This window comes from Lepidochelys kempii, chromosome 6 (assembly GCF_965140285.1).
Source record: "Lepidochelys kempii isolate rLepKem1 chromosome 6, rLepKem1.hap1, whole genome shotgun sequence".
Lineage (NCBI taxonomy): Eukaryota > Metazoa > Chordata > Testudines > Cheloniidae > Lepidochelys > Lepidochelys kempii.
Window position 1 is genome coordinate 112,632,042 of NC_136385.1, and position 26,336 is coordinate 112,658,377.

The following is a 26,336-nucleotide window of genomic DNA, read 5'->3' on the forward strand; positions in this document are numbered from 1 at the left end:
CTTCAGGAGGGTTGGGGTGCACTTGTTAAACTGAAAGACATAGACAGACAGGGCTGACATAGGGAGCTAACACCCAATAGTCACAGGCAAGACTCTCACACCTTCCGCCAGTGAGAGGAACAAAGTGATTTTCTTAGTCCTGGGTACCCTGAGCACTGTCACACTTGCCCCTGATTTCAAACGCCCCCTCACCGCCCATTCCCTTGATGGATGGCAGTGAGATCCAGCCACAGCCCTGGAACTGGGGCTTTCCTGGTGACTCAGGAAAAAGTATATTAGTCTTTGGAAGCTGAGTGGGAAGGATGTGACTCAAGTGTGTGTGTCTCTGTTTCTCCTGGTGATGGTAGACCCTTCTGGATCATAAGAGGGTTTCTGAGAATCTACAGGCCTCTTTTCCTCCAGTAACTGCAATGGAGAAGGGGGAAGTGCTTACTTCCTCAGAAGGAGAGGAAAAGCCCTTTGTGTCACAGCAGCTGTGCTCAGGATGTTGATTTCTTAGGCAGGCCAGTGTCTGACGCTTTGGATTTCTCATATTCAGTTCTCCTTCTCCGTAAAGGGATGGTGGTTGGCTGGAGGAGTGACCAGCAGTGCTCTGCTGATACCTGGGTATTGAGAAGACTCCTAACAGAGCTTGAGTTTCTCCAATGCTCCCTGCCTAAATGTACACCAAGTTCCTGGTGTGAGGCTAACACTACCTCATGCCTGCAAATTAAGCTAATTTCCCCTACAACATCTTAAATAACAGGGAGATCAAATTCCAAATCTTTATGAAATCACAACTGGCACTTGTCCGCCTTCGAGACAAGGATGACAGTTGCTCTAGAAGAGAAACTACAGCCCTTGGTCCTCTGCAGTGCATAAACCAGCCAAAAGGTGCTGAGCCACCTGCAGCTGCCATTTGAAGTAGGTGGAAATAGCAGTATGAGAGCTGACAGTCGCTCTGATTCATTCTATTCTCCTGCAGAAGGCATTTCTAAACCAGATGTTTACGAGTCAGTCATTTGGAACTCTGACAGAGAATAAACTCAAAAATCTCTGAATAAGGAGGTAAGGGAAGATCCCAATAAACGTTTCTTCTGGGCTTCAAAAACTAGTCTTTAGCAGACAGGGAAACATTCTTTTCTTCTCTAGTTTAGTAAGGCAGCCCTAGGTCCCTGTAATATACAACAATGTGTGGGTTTTTTGTCAACCTACATAGTTATACTGGAGTGACTCTTGGAGGCCCCAGTCAGGCCTTCACTGTCAGACACTCTACAGATGGGTAGACCAAAGACTGTCCCTAGTCCCATAGAGCTTAGTCTGAGATTGACAAGACACAACAGGTGAATAAACAGACCAACACAGGTGGTGTGGGTGACATGTAACTGTAAAGACAGGAACGTTTGCCTAAACTAGTGATCTGTGGTCACCAGCCCGGTCAGAACCAGATGGTACTGATATGGGGGCAGAGGTAGGGACTAAGAGAACATATTGGGACAATATGATTCAGCCAATATGCTGAAATATGTATGCAAAGTAACTTGTCTTTTGCAGTTGATGTGCATAGCTAGTTACAGGAAATGTGATTTACCTTTGTTTTAAAGACATTAAAATTATTATTCTGGAGTAGCACCTATAGAGCATTAAAATCAAATGCAAGTCTTGTACCTGCAACCTGCTAATACAAACCATCCCACTCGTGCTATCTGCAACTGCAACAACAACCATTACTCTTTGCTGCTTTTCTTAGAAACAAACTTGTTTCTAAATGTACCAATATATCGTACATGCGTTATTCAGAAGTATCTCCTGAGAGGGGAAGGATATGTGTATAGTTAAACCAGTAGTCAGAGGTTACCTCAAAATTTAACCTTGGGTGCAAACTTCAGACTTTTACTCAACCTACTAAAATTGAGGGAGTTTGGATAGACCTGTTTGACAGAGTGAAGCCAGGTGCAAGACTGATCTAGAAGCGCCAACCCCTCCAGAAGTCTGGGTATCTAGTTTTGGTTTGTGACCATCTGTCTTCTGAAAGCATTTTGGAACTTCAGTAATACATTCCGTGATTAATTTTTCAGAATAATTAAATTGTGGGTCCCCCAAGGCAATTCAGTGCATAAATCCATATTCTGGCTGTAGTGGTACAACTGAGCAAGCAGGAAATGAAGTTATAGGTATTTTAAATGCAATACTTAATGCCTAGCACTTGCAAGGACTTGTCTACATTTGAAATGCTACAGTGGCCTAACTGCGGTGGTGCAGTTGCGCTGCTGTAGCGTTTCCGGTGTAGACGCTAGCTACGCCGATGGGAGGGGTTTTCCAATTGGCATAGGTATTTCACCTCCTGGAGAGACAGTAGCTAGATCGACAGAAAAATTCTTCCATTGACCTAGTGCTGTCTATACCAGGGGTTTGGTCAGCCTAACTACACCATAAAGGGTTGTGGATTATTCACACACCTGAGCAATGTAGCTGGGTCAACTTAACTTTTTAGTGTAGACATGGCCTAAGAAATACATTTGCCAGTAACGATCCAGTGTCTCTGTAACCTGCTTTTTCAGTTTCTTCAACCCTTCCCTCTTCATACTGCTAAAACCAGCTCTTCCAAGGATCATTTTGAAAAGAACCCTAGGAATTGCTAACTAGATCTGACTAGTCTAGCGTCTTGTTTCTAATGGTGGCCCGTATCGGATGCGCCTGAGGGCTTGTTGTCTACGCTTACCGGAGGATTGACGCAATGGAGATCAATGCATTGGCGGTTGATTTAGCGGGTCTAGCGAAGACCCGCTAAACCACCCCTCTATTGTCAATTCCTGTACTGCACCTGATCAAGAAGAGTAAGGGGAGTTGACAGGAGAGTGTCTCCTGTCAACGTCGAGTAGCTTGGACCCCGGGGTAAGTAGATCTAAGTTACGTTGATTTGAGTTACTCTATTCACATAATTCAAATTGCGTAGCTTAGATCGACTTTTCCCTTTAGTGTAGACAAGGCCTCAGGAAGATAAAAGAAACCCAGTAGTCATAATCATAGAAACTTCTGAGCAGTTAATTCTGACCCCATCAGTTAGTGGTTGACTTATGCTCTGAAAAGTGAGGATTTATGGACCTGACCCAAAACCAAATAGGGTCAATGGAAAAGGTTCCATTAAATCCTACCTACTGTAGGGTGACCCTTTTATTGCTACCATGTGTCTTTTTTTAGCCATTTTCTAATCCATGACCATTTTGCATCTCATCCCATCACCCTACGCTTCCCAAAACTGCATCTTGTGAGAGACTTTGTCAAAGCTTTGGAGAAAAGTTAAATTCTGCTTTTCATTTTGTAGCCAATTTTAAAATAAGAGGGACAAGATTTCTGGTAGACTAAAGAGTTGTGCTTTTTCTCTATAGACGCCAAGTCTGTCCTTATTCATTTAGGTGTTTTTATGACTCTCTAATTATCTCTTCATCCACTGTACCTGGAACTGAAGGTACGACTCACTGGTCTGGGTTTGCCAGGATCACCTCTAAATGCCTGTCTTTGAAAAAGGCACAACATTTTGTTGTCCTCCAGTATAATAACTGAGGGCTTGTCTGCATGGGGAAGTTAGTGTGCAGTTAACTAGGGTGTGAATTTAAAGCTCATTAGCTATTCTGTACTAACACCCCTTGTGGACACTCTTAGGGCATGGTCATGGCTACATGAGAAACTTCAAAGAGCTGTCGAGGGAGTGCTCCCGTGGCAGCGCTTTGAAGTGCGAGTGTGGTCGCGCGTGAGTGCTGGGAGAGCTCTCCGAGCGCTCCTGGTAATCCACCTCCACGAGGGGATTAGCTCCTAGCACTCGGAGCCCTGCTCCCAGCGCTCGGAGCGTGTTTACACTAGCGCTTTAAAGCGCTCTGATTTGCTGCGCTCAGGGGGGTGATTTTTCACACCCCTGAGCCAGCAAGTTAGAGCGCTTTAAAATGTAAGTGTAGACAAGCCCTTACTGTGCACTGAGTGCCCTCGAGCAGTTTAGCTTAATGCACTTCAAAAATGCTTTAAGGTACTGTGCACTAAGCCATTCTCAGTAAGCTGCTAATGTGTCCAGACAAAGAGCTAGTGCAGACTAGCTACTGTAGGCTTTTTCTCCGTGTAGACCAGCCCTTCCTGGTTGTGGTGGGATTTGTTTGTTCGTTTTGGTTTGTTTTTGTTTTTTTGAAGCTCGTCTATTTCATTAAGTTCCCGGATACATGGAATCGAGTCCAGATGACTGGTTGCTCTTTAGTTGATCAATTTTTATTTATTTCTGTGGACACCTCAGTCTTTGAAATCTTTATTGCCTGAAAAGAGTAGGCCTCTCCCCAACTTTCTCTCTTGTGAACTCTGCAGAGAACTTAAAATGATTAATCTAAATCAACGGTTCCCAAAGTTGGTTTGTGGCTCATTCAGGGTAAGCCCCTGTCAGGCTGTGAGATGCTTTATTTACCTGAGCGTCCACAGGTACGGCCGCTTGCAGTTCCCAGTGGCCATGGTTTGCTGTTCCCAGCCAATGAGAGCTGCAAGGCATACTGTTGCCTTTTTGATCTCCCTCAGTAAGAATGCACTCTATATAATATTGGTTTTTCTTTTCTCCTCCTCTCGCCACCCTGCATCAGGAAGTCAGTAATGTACTTGTCTATTTGCATTCTTTTCACTTGGGGTTTGAATTCCTAGAGATTCCAGTGTATGTTACTTTTATCTTTGGCTCACATACATCCTTTAACGCATCTTGCTGATGAAATGCATAAGATTATAGTGACAGGTTTCAGAGTAGCAGCCGTGTTAGTCTGTATTCACAAAAAGAAAAGGAGGACTTGTGGCACCTTAGAGGCTAACCAATTTATATGAGCTACAGCTCACGAAAGCTTATGCTCATATAAATTGGTTAGCCTCTAAGGTGCCACAAGTACTCCTTTTCTTTTTATAAGATTATACTGTGAGTGTAGTACCTAGCTCTTATATAGCACTCTTTATCTGTCTCCAAAGGAGGTAGGTATTGTTATCCCAATTTTACAGATTGAAGAAACTGAGGTACAGAGGTGAAGCGTCTTGCCCAAGGTGACCTATCTGGGCAGATCCAGGAAAAGAGTGCAGCTTTCCTCTGTCCAAATCTTTGCCTTACCCCCTGAACACAGCTGTATCCCCTAAATAGTAGGCTCTTTCAAGAGTTCTCCAAAGTGAGAGAATCCCCAGAATCTGTCTCATGAGACGTATTTCCTGCCTTCACCAACCCACTCCAGCACTCAGACAATATAGTCTTTCCTCAAGAACGGCTACAGACACACATGCATTATAATGGGAATTGTAGCCTCTTAGGGTTTTTTGTTTCTTTTTAAGTCTGGCAAAAAGTAAAAAATGTGTTTTTTGTTTTTTCAACTCTGCTAGAACAGCAAAGCACTAAGTATAGATCTTCATAAATCATTAACAAGATGTTGTGAGTTTCCATTCCAAGCCACGTATCTTCCATGCTCAGAAGAAATACATTTCCCCTTCTTTTTTGTTCTGTTTGAAGGTAAAATTAGATGGATAAGGAAGATTCATGGGGGCTGGATGACTTGGAACTCTTGGTCACCAGTTCAAAATAACCAAGATCATTAGTGACCAGAAATAAATATTGTCTTGGTCTTTATGAAGCACGTTGTTGTCTTCCATGCAGTTCCTAGAGAAGACAGATGTCCACATCACAAAGTCAATACAGCTGGCACTTGTTAGTCTTTGCAAAAAGGCCAAGGATTGAATTGATGTGGCAACTGAATTCCCTTCTGGTTCTAAACTGTTCCTTGCAGGGCACTGCCGGGACTCCATCACAAGCTTTTAGCACTCCACCCACATAAATAATTAGGGCTCTGAAATGGATGAGAAGGTCACAGGACTCTGTGAATGGATTTGTAATCACTAGAACAAAAGAACAAAGCGAAAAGGGAAATTCCTAATGTTCTCTAAACAATAACAGGGTGGGGGCCCATTCTGATACATTCAATTAGAAGCCATCTAGATGCAGCGATAAAAACCTAGTTTACACTTGAAATTTTTGCCAGAATCGTTATACCAGCAAACCCTCCTGGTGTAGATGTAGCTTTTACCAGTTCCTCATGAGAAATCATATATGATGGTATAACCACATTTCTTTATGAGCAAAAGCCCTATTGTCAATGTCACAGAAAATCACACCGCTAACCAATATTGCAGTACCAGCAAATTTTCTGATGTAGACCTGGTTCATATGTCTTATCCTCTAACTGGACACTCCAATTCAGACAACAATACCCATGAAATCCTGGGTGGAATAACAGACAAGTGCTGCTTCCATTATCTGGGAAGAAGAATGACCTATATGGTCACTTACTCTTGACACAAAAGTATAGTATAGTGGGTTAGTTAGAATTTGATCAAGATTAAAAATTAGCATACAAATAAAAGAAAAAACTCTGACCCGCATCTGCAGTAGCCTGTCAGTTGAAGATGGTAGAAGATGGGGAAACAAAAGTAGGGGCGTTTTTAAATACCATTGCTTGGTGCTCTGCCCTGCACTGCCCTTCTCCTAAACACCCCTCTGTCCTGCTTCTGCAGGGGAGGAAATTCTTGGGTGGAAGTGTTACAGCATTAGCAAAGGCAGGTTGTCCTTGCCCTTTGTGAAGTGCTACCGCAGGGCACTAGCTCAGCCTAGGGGTGGTTGACCTAAAGTGGATTTCTTCCACTTAAAGAATGTGGAGAGAGCCTCAAAATTAGATGAAGGTTTCTAACCATCAGAGGAGTGAAGTTCTGGAATAGCCTTCCAAGGGAAGCAGTGGGGACAAAAGACCTATCTGGCTTCAAGATTAAACTCGATACGTTTATGGAGGAGATGCTATGATGGGATAACATGATTTTGGCAATTAATTGATCTTTGACTATTCATGGTAAATAGGCCCAATGGCCTGTGATGGGATGTTAGATGGGGTGGGATCTGAGTTACCCAGGAAAAAATTCTCTGTAGTACCTGGCTGGTGAATCTTGCCCACATGCTCAGGGTTCAGCTGATCGCCATATTTGGGGTCAGGAAGGAATTTTCCTCCAGGGCAGATTGGAAGAGGCTCTGGGGGTTTTTTGCCTTCCTCTGTAGCATGGGGCACGGGTCACTTGCTGGAGGATTCTCTGCACCTTGAAGTCTTTAAACCATGATTTGAGGACTTCAGTAGGTCAGACATAGGTTTATTGCAGGAGTGGGTGGGTGAGATTCTGTGGCCTGCATTGTGCAGGAGGTCAGACTAGGTGATCATAATGATCCCTTCTAACCTTCATATCTATGAGTCTATGAGCCTCAAACTTCATGTAAAAGCCCAGGCTCCCCAGTCATATGGTCCTGGATCGCAAATGCTGGAAATACCCTATTGCCTAGAGAGAAATGTTTCAGGAGTCCGCTAATGGGGATCTTCAAGAGCTCCTTTCTCTTGGCACTTGGCGGGACTCCCTGGCTTCAGACCAAGCTGCAGGGTGATTAAGACACCCAGTTGCTCGTAAGGAGGGTACCATCCGTTCTGGAGAGTGATGGAGGTATATTTAACTGGATGCAGCGTGATACCGAACTGCTGTTCTGAAGGTGGAATATGTTTAGCGGAGTGTAATGCCACAGCTATGGAAGTGAGGACACTTAAGCAAGTATAGCCAGGTACTAGCAGGTATTAGTTAAGGGTTTGCCCATGTGAAAGAGTGACTCCAAAAATAATCTTCTCACCCCTACCCAACCCCCTCCAAACATGCACGCATCTGGAAGGGCTCCAAATGAGATCTGCTGGTGAACTGGGTATTGTAATTTATTTGTATTGTGGCAGTACCTAGGAGCCCAACGATGGACAGGCTCCCCTTGTATTAGGTACTGTAGTATTAATCACTTTGTTTAGCACTGACAGTATGCCTGGTGCTGTAGAAGAGGCAGACACATCCTTTTTACTCTAAATAAAAACCCTTTTAGTTGTGTTTAATTGAAGAAAAATTTAAGAATTGCAGCCTCAGGAAAGAGGCATTTAAGTTCTTAACAGAATTTCTGTCCCCAGACTGGAAAGATTATTGGCCTGAACATAGTGAAACAGTAAATTTTATGGCTATATAGCAAACTTGTGAGAGGAGTGTGAGCACGGATGCCAGGTACAGTGTGGGCGAATGCCATGCACATTTAACCAGCCCCACTAGCTAGCATAGCCACCTTTCCCTTCCTCGCGGTAGAACCAAACCAGGCTCCAACGTGGTCTCTCATAATAAGTCAGTTTCCTGTATGCAAGCTGCACTCTGCTCCTCCCGTGAGGTACTAAGAATCCTTGGCTATCTAAGTAGGCAGATTGTCCTCCTTGCTGGCCACGCCTTATTTGGCCAGCTTTTGGTCTCCCTCTTCATGTCTCTCTGTCCTCCTGTGTCCCTCTCTGCCTTGCCATAGCCTCATTCTTATCCGCTTTCTTTCCTGGTCCCTCTCACTCTTCCTGACTTCCCTTTTTTGTCCCATGCCCTGCCTTTGACCAGGCATTCTCTCTTTTTCTCCAGCTGCCTGTCTCCCCGCTCCCTCTGCACTTTGGGGATGTTGCTCCAGATACGCAATGCTAATTTGTGTCTCAGGTTATGCCTACGATAAAAAAACCCAAACCCATGGCACTGAGTCTCAGAGTACAGGTCAATTGACTCAGGCTTGCGGGATTAAAAATTGCAATGTAGATGCTTGGGCTGGAGCCTGAGGTCTGAGACCCACTCCCCTCATGCCCAAATGTCTACAGTGCAATTGTTTAGCCCTGCAGCCTGAGTCCTGCGAGCCAGAGTTGAGTCAACTGACCTGGGCCAGCCCCAGCCATGCCTGAAGCATCAAAGCAGAGAGGGAGCTATGTTCTGATCAGAGGAGCATGCCATACATCTTGGATCTCTGGTTCGTGTTTACTGCCTTGCTTTTGCCTTAATTGATTCCTTTATAATATGCTGTGGTATGCAGAGGGTTGGCACCACAGATGGAACATTCATAATCCCAAAGTGAAGGCAGCTCAGCAAAATCCAACATGCTTGCAGGATTTTTGCTTTGGTCTGGCTGAGGAGCCCATTTGCTGCTGCTGAGGATACTCTGTTGGCTTGCACCTTGTGTAGTCATTCACAGTAGGTGTAAATGAGACTAGTTAGTACAGTAAAAGCTTTGTTATGGGGGGTGCCAGTTAGTCCAAATTCCAATCAACTAAGAGCTGTACTTACCGATGGAATACTAATTATCAAAGAATTAGAATACAATAAAATGAATTAAGTATAAACTAGTATACAGGTATTCACCAATCCAGTAGTAGTACTTTATGCAGAGTGGTTGGTTTCTTGAAGCACGTAGGTGTATACAGTGTGACAGGGTCAGGCCAGATGGCTACAAAAGAGTGGTCGAAGGTAGATACATTAGTTCCAGGTTAAGTAGGTCCCTTTTCCCTGGGTAAAATAACAGGGACTATTCCAGAACACTCAGAAACTTTCTAGAACTAATTAAGGCTGGCAGGCTAATTAGGACACCTGTAGCAAATTGGGAAGCTGCTAGAATTAAGACTAATCAGGACACCTGGTTTAAAAAGGCTCTCACTCCAGTTAGTGAGGTGTGCGCAAGGAGCTGAGAGTGAGAAGGTGTGCTGCTGGAGGACTGAGGAGTATAAACGCTATCTGGCATCAGGAGGAAGGTCCTGTGGTGAGGATACAGAAGGTATTGGGAGGAGACCATGGGGAAGTAGCCCAGGGAGTTGTAGCTGTCACACAGGTGTTACACAAAACACTATAGACAGCTGTGATCCACAGGGCCCTGGGCTGGAACCCAGAGTAGAGGGCGGGCCCAGGTTCCCCCCAACTCCCTATTGGATACAGGGGGAGTTGACTTGGACTGTGGGTCCCACCAGAGGGGAAGGTCCCTGGCCTGTCCCCTGACCCACTAGGTGGACCAGCAGAGACTGGGGGATTGTTCTCCTTTCTTTTTCCCATGCTGGCCAGTGATGAGGTTATCTGAGTGAATGGCAGATTTGGGCCACGAAAGTGGCCAAACTGAGGGCAACTGTGAATCTCTGAGGCAAGCAAAATCCGCCAATAAGCGCAGGACCCACCAAGGTAGAGGAAGATCTTTGTCACAACAGGTAAAGTTTTCTATACAATAGGTTATCTTATGACACTACATATCACTATGGGCAGTGTATCGCATACACCCAGATCACTAAACACATTCTTAACACTAAAACTATACTAAACATAATTTAATCTTTCTTTGATTCAGAAGGCACTTCAGGATCTTTCAGTGCCTCAGGGTCATCATTATCAACATCAATTATCATTGTAGATGTAGAAGGTGTAGGAGATTGGGCTGAATCTGTACTGACCCTATGACATACCCTGGAAGCTGCTTCTCTGATTAAATCCCTGATATCAGCTTGCTTACTTGTCTTCTGCCTCTTTTTGCATAAAAGTAGAGTACAGAATGTGTAATTGCATAACCTCCTGGGCAGTATACTAGTCCTGGTTACTAGATTGAAGATTTGTGTTGGGAGATACAGAAATGCTGGGTGGTAAAATGCCAGGTAACACGGCTTTTACTGTGTCTTGCTGTCATTCTGCACTTTTGTAATTGTCTACACAAGGTGCCAGGCAATGAAGAATTAAGCCTTTTGTCTATTCTAGCTGCATATATAGTATTAAGATATAAATCAGTGGTTCTCTGCCTACAGGCCACTTGTGGCCCAATCAGCATACAGCTGCCATCCTCAGGGCCGTACTGTGTGTGTGTGTGTGTACATACGTGGACCGTGTGTGTGTGTAACACACACAGGTGCATATGCAGCCCACAGTGGTAAATAGGTTGAGAACCGCTGACATAAATGGAGAACTTTCCAGTGCTAACATCTGTCTTGATTGATTTGTGCCTGTGTAGTGCTAGGGTGTTTTGGGTGAAGTGTTAGCAAAACTCAGATTAGCACTGTTGTGGGATCCTTCATGGTGGTTTGGTATTTTTAGCAGAGACTATATGTAAAAAACATTCTGTTATGAAGTTTGGAGAAGATGGTTTGTTTTTGTTTTTTTAATTCTGAAATCTGAAGGAAAACTTGTCAAACCAAATAGCTCCTAGGAGCCGCCTGCATTTTCAAGGGCAAACGAAATACTGCCTCATGTTTGAATTAACACAGTCCTCTTTTTCTAAAGAGCTTTTGAAAAATACAGAGCAATCCCCGGCCTCATTTATTTTTAAATTTCATTAAATAATAGGCAAGTTTTTTAAAATTTCACAGAATATCTTGTCTGGTCCCTCAGAGCTGAGAGTAGAATAATGAGAAAGAAGGGCTGGCCAGTGGCTGGGGCAGTAACCTAGCACTCAGAAGAGCCTGGTTCAATTCCCAGCTCTGCCACAGATGTATTGCATAGCCTAGGGCAAGTTGTGTAGTCTCTGTGTGCCTCGGTGCCCCCCCCCCCCCCCGCTTGTTTTTTTCCCCAAAAGTTGGTGCGGGGGAAGCACACACGGCAGCTGCTCTTGTGGGAATCAGTGGGGGCCAGTCCCATCCTGGATGGAGTGGGGAGGTGGTGGGATGGTCCAATTTTGGAGAGTGGAGTGGGGGAGCTCTCCCCACATGGTGCCAGCCCGTGCAGAGGATCAGGGCCCAGCTTGCTCTGTTCTTGGCTTAGCTGCTGCTTCCTGCCCAGCTGGGGAGGTGGCGCAGAGCTGACCATGGGGTGATTAAGAGCTCCAGCACACCTTGAAGCTCCAGAGGAGAGACAATAGCCCCAACTGGTGCAAAGCTGATACCGGGATCCATCCCTCTGGTGGAACAAGGCGCCTTCTCATTCTCGCTCATGTTCCAAGTACAGTTACCAGGTGTCTGGTTTTCGACCAGAACACCCGGTCAAAAAGGGACCCTGGCAGCTCTGGTCATCCCTGCTGACCAGGCTGTTAAAAGTCCAGTTGGCGGCACTGGCAGGCTCCCCACCTGGCTGTGTGTGGCTCCCGGAAGTGGCCAGCATGTTACACCAGCTCTTAGGCATAGAGGGACTCTGCGTGCTTTCCCCACCCCGAGCGTTGGCTCTTCAGCTCCTATTGGCTGCAGTTCCCGGCCATTGGAAGCTGCAGAGCCACTGCTCAGGGTGGGTGCAGTGTGCAGAGTCCATTGGCCCCTCTGCCTCGGAGCTGGCAGAACATGCCAGCCGCTTCCGGGAGCCCTTACGCCCTCCTGCACTCCACCCCCCAGTCCTGAGCCCCTTTCCGAAGCCAGCCCCAAACTCCCTCCCGGAGCCTGTACCCTCTCCCATGCCCCAACCCCCTGCCTCAGCCCTCTCTCACACTCTGAACCCCACATTTCTAGCCCTTCCCAAGAGCCTGTACCCTCCACCTGGAGCCCCCTCCTGCACCAACCCCCTTCCCCAGCCTGGAGCCTCCTCCTGCAGCCCAAACTTCTCACCCCCAACCCCCTGCCCCAGCCTGGTGAAAATGAGCTAGTGAACGAGGGTGGGGGAGAGCGAGGGAGGGGGATGGAGTGAGCTGGGGTGGGGCAAGGATGTTAGGTTTTCTGCCATTAGAGAGTTGAGAGCCCTAAATCCAAGCAGCCATGGTGCTGGCCATGGCGAGGGGATGGATTGTGGTCTCACCTCCTGCAGTGTCGCCCCTGGGGTGGTGGGGGCACTGTGGGGTGGTCTGGGTCTCCTAATGGCCATGTTCACAGCTTTGTGTGCTCCCCCCGCCCCCCCCCCCCACCACCACCCCAGCCAGTCAGGAACTGAGCCAATCCCTGCTCTGGGCCAGACTAGGCTGAACCAGCTAGCACCATATGGTGAGACATGCAGCCTTACTCCAGGGGATAGGACTGTCCTGGCACCTCTCTGTCCCCATCCAAGGATGGGATCGTCCTGTTAACCCCCATGAGCGGCCATGTCTGTCTTCTAGCTGTTGGGAAAAATCACGGTATTGGGCTAACTTCCTGATTTCCTTGCAGTCCACGCAATGATGATTTACTAAGGGCCTCAGTAATAGTACTTCCTCACAGAAGTGTTGTGAGGGTAAATACCTCAGAGGTTGTAAGGTGCTCAGGCCCTGTGGTGCTGGGGGCATCGGAGTACCTTAGCTAGATGTTTCCAACAGTCCTAGTTAGGTTTGTGTCGGTGAAGCCTTGTGTTTGTCAGAAGCCGCATTGATGGCAGTGGAGTCTGGGAGATGTCAGGGGGTCAGATTCCTGGAGAGGATCTTGTGTAAGCATCTTCTGTGCTGGTGCTGCCTTTAATTTAGTGTCTTATGACTTAGTACTGTAATTTCCCCACTTGCTATCCTCAAAAGAGCCAAAATCTCAATCCCATTTACTGTGGGGTGTGTGTGTGTGTGGTATGTAGTGGTATTATTTATTATTTTGAGAAATCTATACCTATCCTGAAGATCAGGCTGTTGCTCAGCTTTTATAGTTTTATTCTTCTGTGCACAATGATTTTGTTTTTACTGTACTAGTGCTATGCTGTGAATATCCATTTATCATGTACTTTGCCCTTGGACTTTTGGGGACAAGTTTTTGTTAAATTCAGATACCACAGAATGTCCTGTACCAGCACACATCATTGCTATTGTTTGGTGAAGCTAGTACCGTCAATGTCATGTTCTGTAAAGCAGGATTGCTGCTACTGGAAGGCTCAGAAGGAATAGCTTGTCCTGATTTGTCTGAAGTTTAAAGAGAGCTTAGGGAACTTTATTTTCCATCTGAATTGGACTCCAATTCCTTGTTGTTCGGATCTGACCATCCATCAGTAAGGATTTTGAAACACTGAACATTTCTTTGTAGTTATCTTCGCCAAGCAAGTATCTGCATTTTATAACAACGCTGGCGTTTTCCAGGGACTTACTTAGAGTTCCACAAATCAACACAAGCTGTCTTAAAGGGATGCGGGCATGCTAATGAGTGTATTTTGGCACCACCTCTCCACAAAAAACAAAGCAATGAATTTGTTTTGCTAACGCTTCAGACTACGGAAACTTTATACTTGTTTGTTACACTGGGCAACTGAAACTCTGTTCCATTTCAAGTTGTAGTAATGCTGTAGTTCTTTTGCACACACTAGCATGATGCTGTGATATTCTGGTTGCAACTACTTGCGTGGGACTCTAAAGGCCAAACCGACTTAGTTGAAGCTTTAAAATAAATTGTGGACACATTCCTGCTGATAACTAGGTTTTGCGCTTCCTCGTCAAGGCTGGGGGTTGTGGGATGCTTTTCTGCTGTCCCAGGGTGAGTAGAAATTTTTCTCTGGCAAGAGAGCTGACCCAGAAACCCTCCCGGGAGGAGAGGGAGGGAGAAGGAAGTCTCTGCTCCTTTAACAGGAAAGGGGAGAGAGAGCCAGAGACAGGCTTGCATTGGGCCACTCTGATTCCTTCTCTGCAGGGGAGGGACAGTAGAATGGCCCTCCTGGAGAAGAGCAGAAGGGGAGAAGAATGACAGAAGAGGCCCTTTCATTAGTGGGTAGGAAGGGGAGGGAGGTGACCAGAGGATTTACTGTGTAAAGGAGCCAAGACTTTATGAACACAGGGACATGTCCAATTTGGAGGCTGTCAGATTATTTGCGGAAGGTGGGAAAGCAGAATTGATAGGGTGTGCTGGGGAGGGACGGGAGGAAGCTGTCTTGTCTTTACGTCCTTATTGATAAGTCTTATAAACAGTTAAACTGGTCTGGTGACACAGGTATCTTTACCTGCCCCATTGGGCTGTATTCTTAAGTGAATGATAACTGATGAAGAAATTGCAAGACCTGTGCTTGTTGCATTAAACCTGATGGTAATGTCTTTCTTACTCGTATGACTAGGCTGCCTAGAGGATTGGATCCTAAATCTGTTTTTTTTTTTTTTTTTTTTTAATGGCATAGGAACTTTGTAGGATATAAGGGAAATGGGAGGGAGAACACTTGTTGTGTGGAGTAACTCTTCTTGAAGAAAGGGAGTAGAAGCAACTTTTAGATTATTTGGAGTTCACGTTTATAAATTTGCAAAAAGAAAAGGAGTACTTGTGGCACCTTAGAGACTAACAAATTTATTTGAGCATAAGCTTTCGTGAGCTACAGCTCACTTCATTAGTCTCTAAGGTGTCACAAGTACTCCTTTTCTTTTTGCAAATACAGACTAACACGGCTGCTACTCTGAAACCTGTTTATAAATTTATCAACTGGCTTTTAAAATACTCCTGATAAAAATGAATTCTGACTTGATTTCCTGAACAGTTATTCTAAATTACTGTAATAATTATGGTGTGGCTGTGGGGTATGGTTTGCTTTGCATTTAAAGTGGCAGTGGCTGGCGTGATATGGGTAGAGGGGAGCTTGCAGTGCAGTTAGTGAAGTTCTGCCCCATGGTGAGAGGCAAGGCGGAAGCATCTGTGTAGCTGCATACCGAGATGTGTGTTGTAAATTTATACAGAAGTGTGGTGGAATGTACAATGAAACACATGCACATGGTTGTTTCAGTAAATGGTTTCTCACTAGCCCTTTTTTTCTTTAAGTTCCTTTTAGGGGTGTGTGTGTGTGGTTTTTTTGTTTAGTTAAATGGACTGTTACACTCTTAAACTTTAAACAGCATCAGGGTTTTTGTAAAAACAAGCTTTTATAAAGGATAAGACCAGCAAACATTTCCATTCTACTATTTTTTTTTAATAAAATCCAGTGCTTCGGTTCTCTTTAAACATCAAACAAACAACCTCCCAACCCCGTTCCTTTTGGTGTGAAAGTCTGGCTGTGCCTGGACAAAGGCCTGCCTTCAGTCAGATTTTAATTTTAGTTAATACATTTTTATGTAATAAAGACGAAGCAATTGTAGCTGTCACAGGACTTAACAGGTTGAGTTTATACTTCCCCCATAGGGAATAACTTGACCTGTTATGGGGCAATATAAACTCAATCTGCTGACTCGTGTGACAACTACAATTGCCTTATCATAACTAAAAGCTAAGTTAAAATCCTAGTAAAGAACACACTTTATGTGCATGAAGACAAAGCCGGAGAAAGTGTATGTAGTGTTAACTTGGGGCTTGTCTACTGCAACATAAGCTAGGGTGTGATTTTCTTTTAAAAGGCAGAAGGTATTCTGCATTAGCTCCTCATGTGTACATGGATTAATCTAAACCCCAAAAAGAGACACTGTATGTGGATTAAATGTCTACATGGAGGACATACAGAGAGGCTACTCAGGGCTATTTCCCTTCAAACTTCAAACTATATGCCTTCAAACTTTTCAGCACTAGTATAGATGGGTTTTACAGCCTTTAAAAATATTAGTGGGTTGTTAGTAGCTAGAGTTGACCATGTCTTTCTTTGAAAAGCTAAACTCTGCATTTAAAAACACCCAAGACACTGCACCACTAAAAACCTGAAAGTGAAACTGGACATCAACAAAACTGAAACTGACATAATTAATTTTTCCTCAGTTTGAGGAAAAAAATATAAATAAATTGATCCAAAATAATAACCAAGTCTAGGGTTTTAAAAATATTTAACTTTTGATAATCTATCTGTTTGCAGCTTATGACTCTTAAGTGGAAAGGTGCCTTGTTGGTGTATAAACAATACATAAATGTGACTCTGGCTGAGATTGTCCAAAAATTAGGAAATCCAAAATTAGGGCTCTCACAAATAGCAAAATCGTAAGCAGATGTCTCACAGTAAGGTATCATGTGGCACAGTTTTGTGGAAGATGGCTGCTGTATGGTGATGAGAATATTACTAGATTTTCTGAATTCGTGGGTGCATTAAATTATGACCTAGTCCTGAAATGAGCAGTGTGTAGGTACAGGGGTCTGCCTGTGCAGAGTTCACTGCAGAATTAGGACCAGTTCTGTGTATGTATAAAATATAAACTTATAATATTTTCTGTGTATAAAGACCATTCACTTATAGTTGATCAAACAGCTGCTATGGCTGCACATTGGTGCCACCTGCCTGCAGGAAAGAATGAGTGGACTCATAAAGCAAAAAAACCAAGGCGATGCCTCAAAATGATAACACTGTTTAAGCTGGATTTGACTGTGAGCAAATGTAGATGCTCTTTTGTTTGGGGTGTGTTTGGGGTTTTTTTGTTTGTGCTTTAACCAGCTTCCTCCAACTATTAAAAAAAAGTAGCATCTTGCATCAGATAATTTAAAAAAACTAAACGTGTGAAATTCAGCCTAGATTTGGGTTGAACTTGTTCTTTCTTAATAATGGAATACTGTCTCTCTTACTGAGCTCATTTTCCCTCAGCTTTTTTAATGCTCTTCATTTAGAAGTGCAAAATGACCTCCTTAACCCGTGCTGGATGATTACTCTTTATTTAACTCAGTAACTTTTAAAGCAATATTTTCACACTCTCTTAATGGTTATTACACCAAATGCGTTACCTAGGGAGGTGGTGGAATCTCCTTCCTTTGAAGTTTTTAAGGTCAGGCTTGACAAAGCCCTGGCTGGGATGATTTAGTTGGGGATTGGGATGATTTAGTTGGTAGCTTTGAGCAGGGGGTTGGACTAGATGACCTCCTGAGGTCCCTTCCAACCCTGATATTCTATGATTCTGTCAACCTCTGGGTTTGTAGTACAGCACCTTCATTTACTCTTGTGGTGTAGGGTGCTGCTTTTATATATAGAAATCTAAATAGTAGCGTCTGTTTCACGGGTGGATACAAATTTGCCCTCAGCACTTTATTTGCATATAGATTATAGTGCCAGTCAGGTGTAGCTACGTATATGAAGAGCTAACTGCTGCTTAATTTATAACTTTTTAAATTTAAAAAAGTCTCCTGACTTTCTGGTTTTGGGTCTAGAAATGTTCTGCTGCATTTAACACTACTACAGTATGTACAAAACTGTACTGCATCAAGATACTAGCTGTTAAATCTAGGCAGTCCTGCTGAAACAGAAATGAAAGGGGGTCACAAGCATAATCGGCTGACCAAGGATAAGTCACATGCACAGTGAAGCAGACATGTATAGCAGAGCACTGCTTTGAATTTCATTGGATCATTGCCTGAGACAATTAAAGCTAGCAAGAGGGAAAGAGGATGGGGAAACCTTCCTTCTGTTTTAATTGTTCTCAGAATGGTTGGAATTCTTTTGCATCAGAGCAACTTTTGTTAAAGCTAATTCTTGTTGAAATGCAGTACCACTCTGACGTCAGTGATGCTGATTTAACTGGGCAATATTACTGAGTTTAAAGTGGTCTCTCTTTTGAAATGATTGGAGCCAGGCTGACTTTTTTCTATTATGTATCACGGGTGTAGACAAGTGTGTGTGTATGGAGGAGCGAGGTGCCCAGCCAAAAATGTAAGGATTTCATTAATAAATTAAGAAAATACTGGGTTTGGAACAGAAGCACGTTTGTATCCCTTTATTTAGAAAGTGGCTGTATTTTAGTCGAGGTATGAAACTAGTCACGAATGTGATTATTTATCAGCTTTTATTTCATTTAACTGTAGTCCCCAATAAGTCTATACTCCTATTGTAATAAAACATAAAAACATTCATTACTGCCAAATATGACAGAGGCTCAGTAAATGCTGTTGCTAGTTATTCAGTAGTCTTTGAGTGTTGGAATCTCACCATCAGTATGTGGAGGATTTCAGGTTTGTACTGCACATAAACTTAAGTAATTCAGCAAAGTTCCGTGGTGGTGCTGAAAGCCTTTCATGTTGTTCTCGAACAATAGATACTCTGACTTCCATAGCTGCAGAATTCCCAATGCTTTAGGGAACAGTGAAATTTGCTAACTGCAGATCTGGTTATATCTAGGCTGGTAGCAAGGTGCTTCTGAGTAACGCCACTGCAGGTAAACTCCATAGCTCTCTGCACAGTAGTGACCTCCACAGGAGGCAAAAAAATAGAGGGCTGGATCACCCCTGTAGTGGTGAAGCGGACAGGAGGTCTTAAGGCCAAAGGAAACTTGGAGGAGCCACTTGGTAGAAATCCTCCCCGATTGTTATAGACAGTGGTGGGATGTGTCTTGGGGTACCAGCAGGTGGCTGGCACCAGCTGCGCAATATGGCTAGTAAGCATTGTTCCTTCTCTTCCCCCACCAATGACTGCAGCTGTTCCAAGTCTTGCCCTTGTTTGGGGCAGAGGTGGAAGGGTATTTCTGTTCTGTAGATGAGGCTTCATGGGAAAGCTATAATAGAGCTCTAGGCTGTTTAACGTTTTCCAGGTAGCGTCTGTTGGGGATCTCTGTGTGTTTGTGCGCACATGTGCATTTCCCCTCCCTTCCACACTTTTATGTAGATCCTGGGCTGCACAACCCTGGTGGTGGGGGTCAGAAAGGAGGGGCACTGATGCAGAAGATGGGCTTTCTGCATATGGATCATGGAGACATGACCTAAAGTGACTGTAATGCATTGTTACACTGCCTGTAGAACACACACAAATGCTATATTTTTCTCAGTCCTTGAGTGAACTCTAACAAGGAATTGATGATTCAATCCATCTCCTATCACTTGGTGTCAACTTAGATGGATTCATGTTGATTAGAATCTGCTGGAGAACTTAATATTCTGTCACACACTGCATACACCTGACTCCAGTGACAGCAGAACCATCATTTTCTTATGGCAATTTCCTATTTTCTTATCAGCTGGAGAACTATTATTTAAGATCTGATACTGTATATGTAACTAGCTAGCCTGTGTGTTTTTGGCATGGGGTACTTTTAATAGCAGCCATATGTTGCTCACTCAGTTTCTGCAAAGCATCTTGATTGCATTTTAAGAGCCTGATCCTGCTGTCCACTAAGTAAATGGCAAAACTCCCACTGACTTCAATGGGAGAAGGACTGAAGCTTATATTCGTTAATGTGTAGGTGTCTTGGAATGAAAATCCATTTAAGGCAGATGACCAACGAAAAAGTCCTTCACATCATTGAAGGCACAGTGTTGCTCAACAGATTCTACGCTGAAGAGGCGCCCATACTTAGTGAGATCAGTAGGGGCAGGACTGAGAACCTCCATTGCACTGCTTTGTAGGAGCTCCCTGTACCCCAGTGGGGGGTGTGGCAGCTGGGGATCCCCCCCTCTAATTAATACACGCGTGTGCGCGCACACACACACACGTGTTGTGGAGTGGGTCTGTTTTTGTTTCTTTGCGGGTGGGGAAATTATTCATTCTTCTCTCTCTCTCTCTCTCTCCCCCCTCCTCCCCCCGCCCCCATTACCTCCTGAACTTTCTGCACTAAGCCTGGTTATTCAGGTCTGGGGAGTGGTTTTTCCTAAAGGGTTTAAGCAGTGGGGAGAAGAGGGCTAACACCCTTCTGTCTAGCTCTTTAGTATCCAAATGAAAACTGGCCAACTGTACGTATGGTGGCCCCAGAAGAATTATGCATGGGGATGAGTCTGCCCCATTGTCAGCCTCACAACAGGGAAATACAAACCTGAAGGACGGAGTGGGCCATTATCCAGTGTTGTTGTAGCCAGGTCAGTCCCAGAATATTAGAGACCGGGTGGGTGAGGCAATATCTTTTATTGGACCAGTGTCTGTTGGTGAGAGAGACTAGCTTCTGAGCCACACAGGGCTCCTCTTCAGGACTGGGAAGCTGTATAAGCTCGGAAGCTTGTCTCTCTCTCACCAGGAGACGCTGGTCCAGTAAAAGATATTCCCTCACCCACCTTGTCTCTCTGAATGGGCCAAGACAGTTTTTTACAATCAGTCTTCTAGTGTGTCTGGTCTAAGAATGGTTCCTTCCCCTGCTGAGACCCCGATCCCCACACCCAGACCCCTCTGCTGAGCCCCCACAACCTTCACCTGGAACCCCCTAACGAGCCCCTGTGCATCAAGATCCCACCAGCACTGAGCTGCCCGTACCCAGATTGTCCCACACAGAATCCTCTCATCCCACACCTGGAAACTCTCTTCCCCCCCCCCCCCCAGCCCCTTCACACTTGGATCCTGCCTGGTTGAGCTGACCTACTCCACCTGTGGTGCACCTGGCACAGAGGGACAGGGCCCCAGGGTGTTTCTGGGGCAGGTGGCCCAGGCCTTGTGCTATGTCCAGGTCGGGTGCAGCCTCACCATGGAGTCCGTGTCCTGGGGGTGGGGCGGGGCTGCAGGGTGATCTTCCACCTTCACGCAGCCAGTGGCCTGTGCTCCCTACTGCCATGCTGGAGCCTCTGCATTTATTTATTTATTGACAAATAAAACTTGCAGAATTTAAAAACTTTTGGCACAGAATGCCCTCAAGAGTAGCTCATGCTTCGCACCTTCAGACTGCACTGCTGTCTTGCATGCTGTGTGCGCTGATAGCAGTGAGCTAGTGGAGACAGGAAGGGAAGCCTGACCACACCTGAGCTAGGAACAAACACAAGGAAAAGCAAAGGCAAAAAATTGCGAGCAGCCAGCATAAACTAATAAACAGCTTGCTTTGTTCCAATGATACAGCTTTCTGGGTGAGACAGATATGCTGCTGCTGAGAATCTACAGTAGGGCTGTATTACTCAGTTGGGAACAGGTGGTGATTTATGGCTCTTGGGAGTGGTGATGTTTGGGACAACGCCGGGGTGGCTGGATGCAGCAGTAGGCCCTTCTGCTGCAGATAGAGGAAGGACTCTTGCTCCTACTTGCTTCAAGCTCAGCAATGGTGGTAGGCGGAGGGGAGGGCAACAAGGTGCACAGGCCCTGATATGAGCAATGCTTGGGAGAAGGGCAAATTGGGGCTCTTCTCCCCCCCCACCCACCCACCTGTAACACTAGGAATCTAGCAACTGTGATAGGGACTAACTCTTAGGTAGTGATGTATTGGGTATCTGTATGTAACTAAACTACTTTGTCAGCATTTAAATAGGATAGCTGAAAATGCAGGGCTCGGTCTTGTAATTGAACTTCAGCACTTCCTCGTCTGCTATTGTAGGGCTTGTCAAAACAGAGCTTGAAACAGTTTAACTGAAACTGGTTTAAAACCCATTGATTAAAAATTTGTTTAGTTGTGAACCCCTGTGTGGACACTTGTATATCTGTTTAAAACTGATTATATTTAGCTTGCACATTTAAACTTACAGGTTTCAACTGCTATAAACCAAGTGTAATTGTGTGAACACACAAAGCTGCACGGGTTTAAAAAACAGCTTAGGTTAAAATCATCCCTGTAGTTAAGCTTCATGTGCCAGGGTTAGCTCTTTGGCAGAATAGCCTGAATTAGGTGCGGGGGTCGAGGGATCTTAGTTTCTCTCCAACATGGGTGGGTTTTAGGGCTTGCGTGTGCATAGAAATGTACCAAAATAACAATTCCAAAATAGTTATTCTAGATTGTGCCCCACGGGGGTTATATCAAAATAACTGTTCTGGAAAAATTATCAGTGCATAGACAAGCACTTGAGCTGCTCTTAGCTGTGTCACTTGTTATAGAGGAGGATGGGGTGGATGGCAGAGGAAATGGGGAATGATTGGGGTGGTGGGGAGCCTTTTATTCCCATGTTCTCCTCTCTTGTTCAAGGCTGCTGGGAAGGCTGGGTGCTGGTAGGAGATGTTCTTCACAGCCCCATTTCTCAGGGCAATATCTAGGGGCCAGAGGGCAATTGTGCCTGACGTAAGGGAATAATAGAAATGTAGGTCTGGAAGGGAACTTGATAGATCATTTAGTCCAGTCCCTTGTATTGCGGCTGGACTAAGTATTATATAGACCAGTAATACTCAATTAGATCTATTTGTGGGCTGACTTGACAATTTTATGACAAGAGGTGGGCTGTTTGCGCAGAAGGCTGACAATAATAATAATAATAAACCCTTCAGCTGCCAATAAAGACCTTGATTGCAACTTAAGTATTAGTGTTTCTATCTTTTAACAAAGTTTATAAATCAACATTATTACCTGGGTTTGTAGCAATCTCTAATGGGAGAGGTGACATCAACAATCTCTGGCAAGCTTTGTGAAGAGTGGTTTGTAGGAGGGGTCAGGGCAAGGCTCGTGCACTGGTGAAGATGCTCATCTGTCAAGTGATTGTGGTGGTGTTTTTAAATAATGTTGATGGTAGAAAACCCGGAATCAAAGTGGTACGTTGATCTGAACATTGTTAAAAGATAGGTGGCTGGATTCTGGTTATTGGTCAGTAGAAATCCAAGTCCTACTTCTCTGAAGTTTGCCTTCAAGACATCTGAGCTCTCGAAGGTGCTTCTCAGTTAGAAATTGTAAGGCTCATCAATTGAATCAAGAATGTTCTATTAGCAGAGACAACAAACAACAAAAAACAAATCTGTTGGAATTGCAAACTTCTCAATCAGGTTGTTTAGGAATTCTTGCATCGTTTTCAGTGACGTTTCAGCTGTAGTTTCACAGGAAATGTAGAAAAGTACCACATCTTTCCTGTTACGTCTGTCTGAAAGATTTCAAGATTCCTCTGAAAGGTACACACTTTTTCAAACACATCCCCAACACTGCTTGCCCAGCCTTGGAACTACAATTTAGGGGAATTTGACATGACCAGTAATATCACACAGATTTATATAGAAGGGAAATCATTAATAAATTCCAGGAACTTGCAAACCTTGTTTGTCTTGTGGCTTTGAAAGAAAGTCTATTATTTCTTTTTGACGCTCACAAAACCTCTCTAACACACACCTGCTACTTAACCAGTGAACATCATTGTACTGCAACAGGTCACTCACTGTATTTGGCTGAAACGTCTTGTAAAGAGCTTTAAAAAGCTGCTGTTGCAAGCTAGAAGTTGAGCATATGTAGTTCACTAATCTCATCAGAATACTCATTGTTTTTTCAAGTCCCCAGACAGCTTACTGCACAGGACAGTCAGGTGAATGATGCAGTGAAGTATATTTAATGAAGGGTGTATCACTGCCAAATGTGAAGCAAGCCATTCTCTTTTTTCCCTGTCATGGAGGGACCTCCGTTTGTAATGAGCAAGATTACTTTTGGCAGATCTAAAGCATTTTTTTTTTTTTCAAAAAATCCATTTACTTTTTCAAAAATGATCTCTCCTGTCATGTAGGTTTCTAATGGTATTAAACATAAAAATTCTTCCGTGAAAATTTCACAATCTTAAAATTTAACAAACGGCAATAGCAGGGCAGTGTCACTTAAACACTTGATCATCCACTGCCAGGGACATCCATTTGGTGTTTTTTGTTTTTGTTTTTTAAATTGGACAGCAGTGCTGAAAAACAGACCTCGTAAACTACTTCCAATCTTTGTGCTGCCGTGGAATCATACGGGAACTTGCTTCACATGGTTCACAGTATCATCTTTGTTTTTATCTCCAGCAAAAAGCTCCTTCAGTGTTTCCGATGTGCACTCATTCACAAGCTCAGCATTCAGGAAAGGCTTTCTCTCTCTGTAGCTAGTACCAACAGTATCTGAAGAGAAGCAGCTGTTACTTTGTCCTGCATGATCACTGATATTGTGAGGAGATATTTGAAGCGTGATACGAAAACTTCAGATTTTCAATTTTGTCACGTCTTGCAACACTGCCAGGATGGCCATGTTGAGTGGTACAGTGCTTTGATTCAAAGTGGTGCTTCGCACTGATGACTTTACAGACGGATACAGTGGTTTGACACGTTAAACACAAAAGTGTTGCATTTAAATGAGGTGGAGTAATAAAAACAACCCATTGTCCAGCTTGGGTTAAAAGCTCGGTTTTTGCTGTCGACTTTGACGTTCACTCACATCAGCATTCATTTTTTGGCTCCATTGCCATCACAGATGAGAAGAATGGGCGGTGTCCTAGCTCAATGGTAGCCGGTGCTATCACAAGAACTTAAGGTCCAGCAGTAAGTTCCTTACTAAGGAAGTCCTAGGCAAATGATGGGCTGTGCGTCACTCTTCATTAATTTAATTATAAACATTTTTTAAGGTGAGTTGGTGGGCCACACAGGAAGCCTTGGTGGGCCACATTTGGCCCATGGGCTGCCTATTGAGTATCCCTGATCTAGACCGTCCTTGACCAGTATCTGTCTAACCTGGTCTTAAAAACCTCCAATGACAGAGATTCCACAACTTCCCTATGTAATTTGTTCCAGTGCTTAACTACCCTGGCAGTTAAAGTTTTTTTTTTCTTCTTCTTTTTCTGTAATGTCCAACCTAAACTACCCTTGCTGCAATTTAAGCCCATTATTTCTTGTCCTGTCCTCAGTGGTTAAGGAGAACAATTTATCATCCTCCTCTTTTTCAAGTATGCAAAAGGTTGTTTTAGACTGTTGTCTCTTCTCAAAACTAAACAAACCCAGTTTATTCAATCTTCCCTCATAGGTCCTATTTTCTAGACTTTTATTCCTTTTGGTTGCTCTCCTGTGGACAAATTGGAGACAGTCCAGATCTTTCTTGAAGCGTGGTACCCAAAACTGGACACAATACTCCACTTGAGACCTTGCTGAATAGGGTAGAAGAATTACTTCTCATGTCTTGCTTGCAACACTCCTAATACACCCCAGAATGATGTTTGCTGCTTTGTCGGTGGTGGGGTTTTGTTTTTTTTTGTTTGTTTGTTTTTTTTTTGGCAAGAGTATTATATTGTTGAACCCTATTTAGTTTGTGATCCACTATAACCCCCAGATCCTTTTCTGCAGTACTCTTTCCTAGGCAGTCATTTCCCATTTTGTATTGTGCAATTGATTGTCCGTTCCTAAGTATAGTACTTGCATTTATCCTTACTGAATTTCATCCTTTTTATTTCAGACCGTTTCTCCAGTTTCTCAAGATCATTTTGAATTTTAACCCTGTCCTCCAAATCACTTGCAACCCCTCCCAGCTTGGTATCCTCTGCAAACTTTAAGTGTACTCATCTACACCATTATCCACATGATTCATGAAGATATTGAATAGAACCAGACCCAGGACAGACCCTGTGAGACCCCTCTCATTATGCCCTTCCAACTTAATTATGAATCATAGCTAACTGCCTTCTGAGTATGCTTTTCCAACCAGTTGTGCACCCACCTTTATAGTAGGTTGGTCTAGGCCAGAGGTTTTCAGACTCTTTTTTTTAGCTGAGGCCCCCCCTCCTCCCCCCAAATTAGTTTTTTGGTTGTGCTTCCCCCAACATGGACATAGACACAATACCTGCTCCTCCTTCCCCCTTGGATTTTCAGGGTGGGGGAAGGCATGTGGGAAGGTCTCTGGAGGCAGAAATCTCTGTGGCGGGTGTTGACCCACAGGCTGGGTGGCCCGCTGAGGTTAGTCAGAGGCGACACTCCCTCCCTAAGCCCTGACGCAGACTGGCTTGAGCCCCACGTGTTCCTCCACTCCCCCTTAAGGGGCTGAGCCCCACAATTTGAAAACCTCTAGTCTAGCCCATCTTTGGGAATGGGGTGGCAGCTACACCCAGTGTCAGAGAGGGCAGGGATTCCCCCATGTGTAAACCAATATCTTGGGGCCCTTTATACCTCTGTTGGGGGCAGGGCAGTCTTTCTTTCCCCATGTATTAGCAGGGGTACTA

General features: G+C 44.4%; 1 protein-coding gene across 3 annotated transcripts in view; it reads left to right on the top strand.

Annotated features, from left to right (window-relative positions):
• The window catches only part of RCOR1 (REST corepressor 1), a 127,033-nt gene that overhangs the window by 26,179 nt on the left and 74,518 nt on the right, over positions 1 to 26,336 (top strand). Inside the window, exon 1 of one of the 3 annotated variants that reach the window (XM_078853390.1) lies at positions 14,317 to 14,423. The exons of the other annotated variants lie outside the window; for them this stretch is intronic. Coding sequence (XP_078709516.1) covers positions 14,396 to 14,423 — 28 coding nt within the window. The 5' untranslated portion in view covers positions 14,317 to 14,395. Of the gene's footprint in view, positions 1 to 14,316; positions 14,424 to 26,336 lie in introns of those variants that run through there. 3 annotated transcript variants of the gene reach the window in all.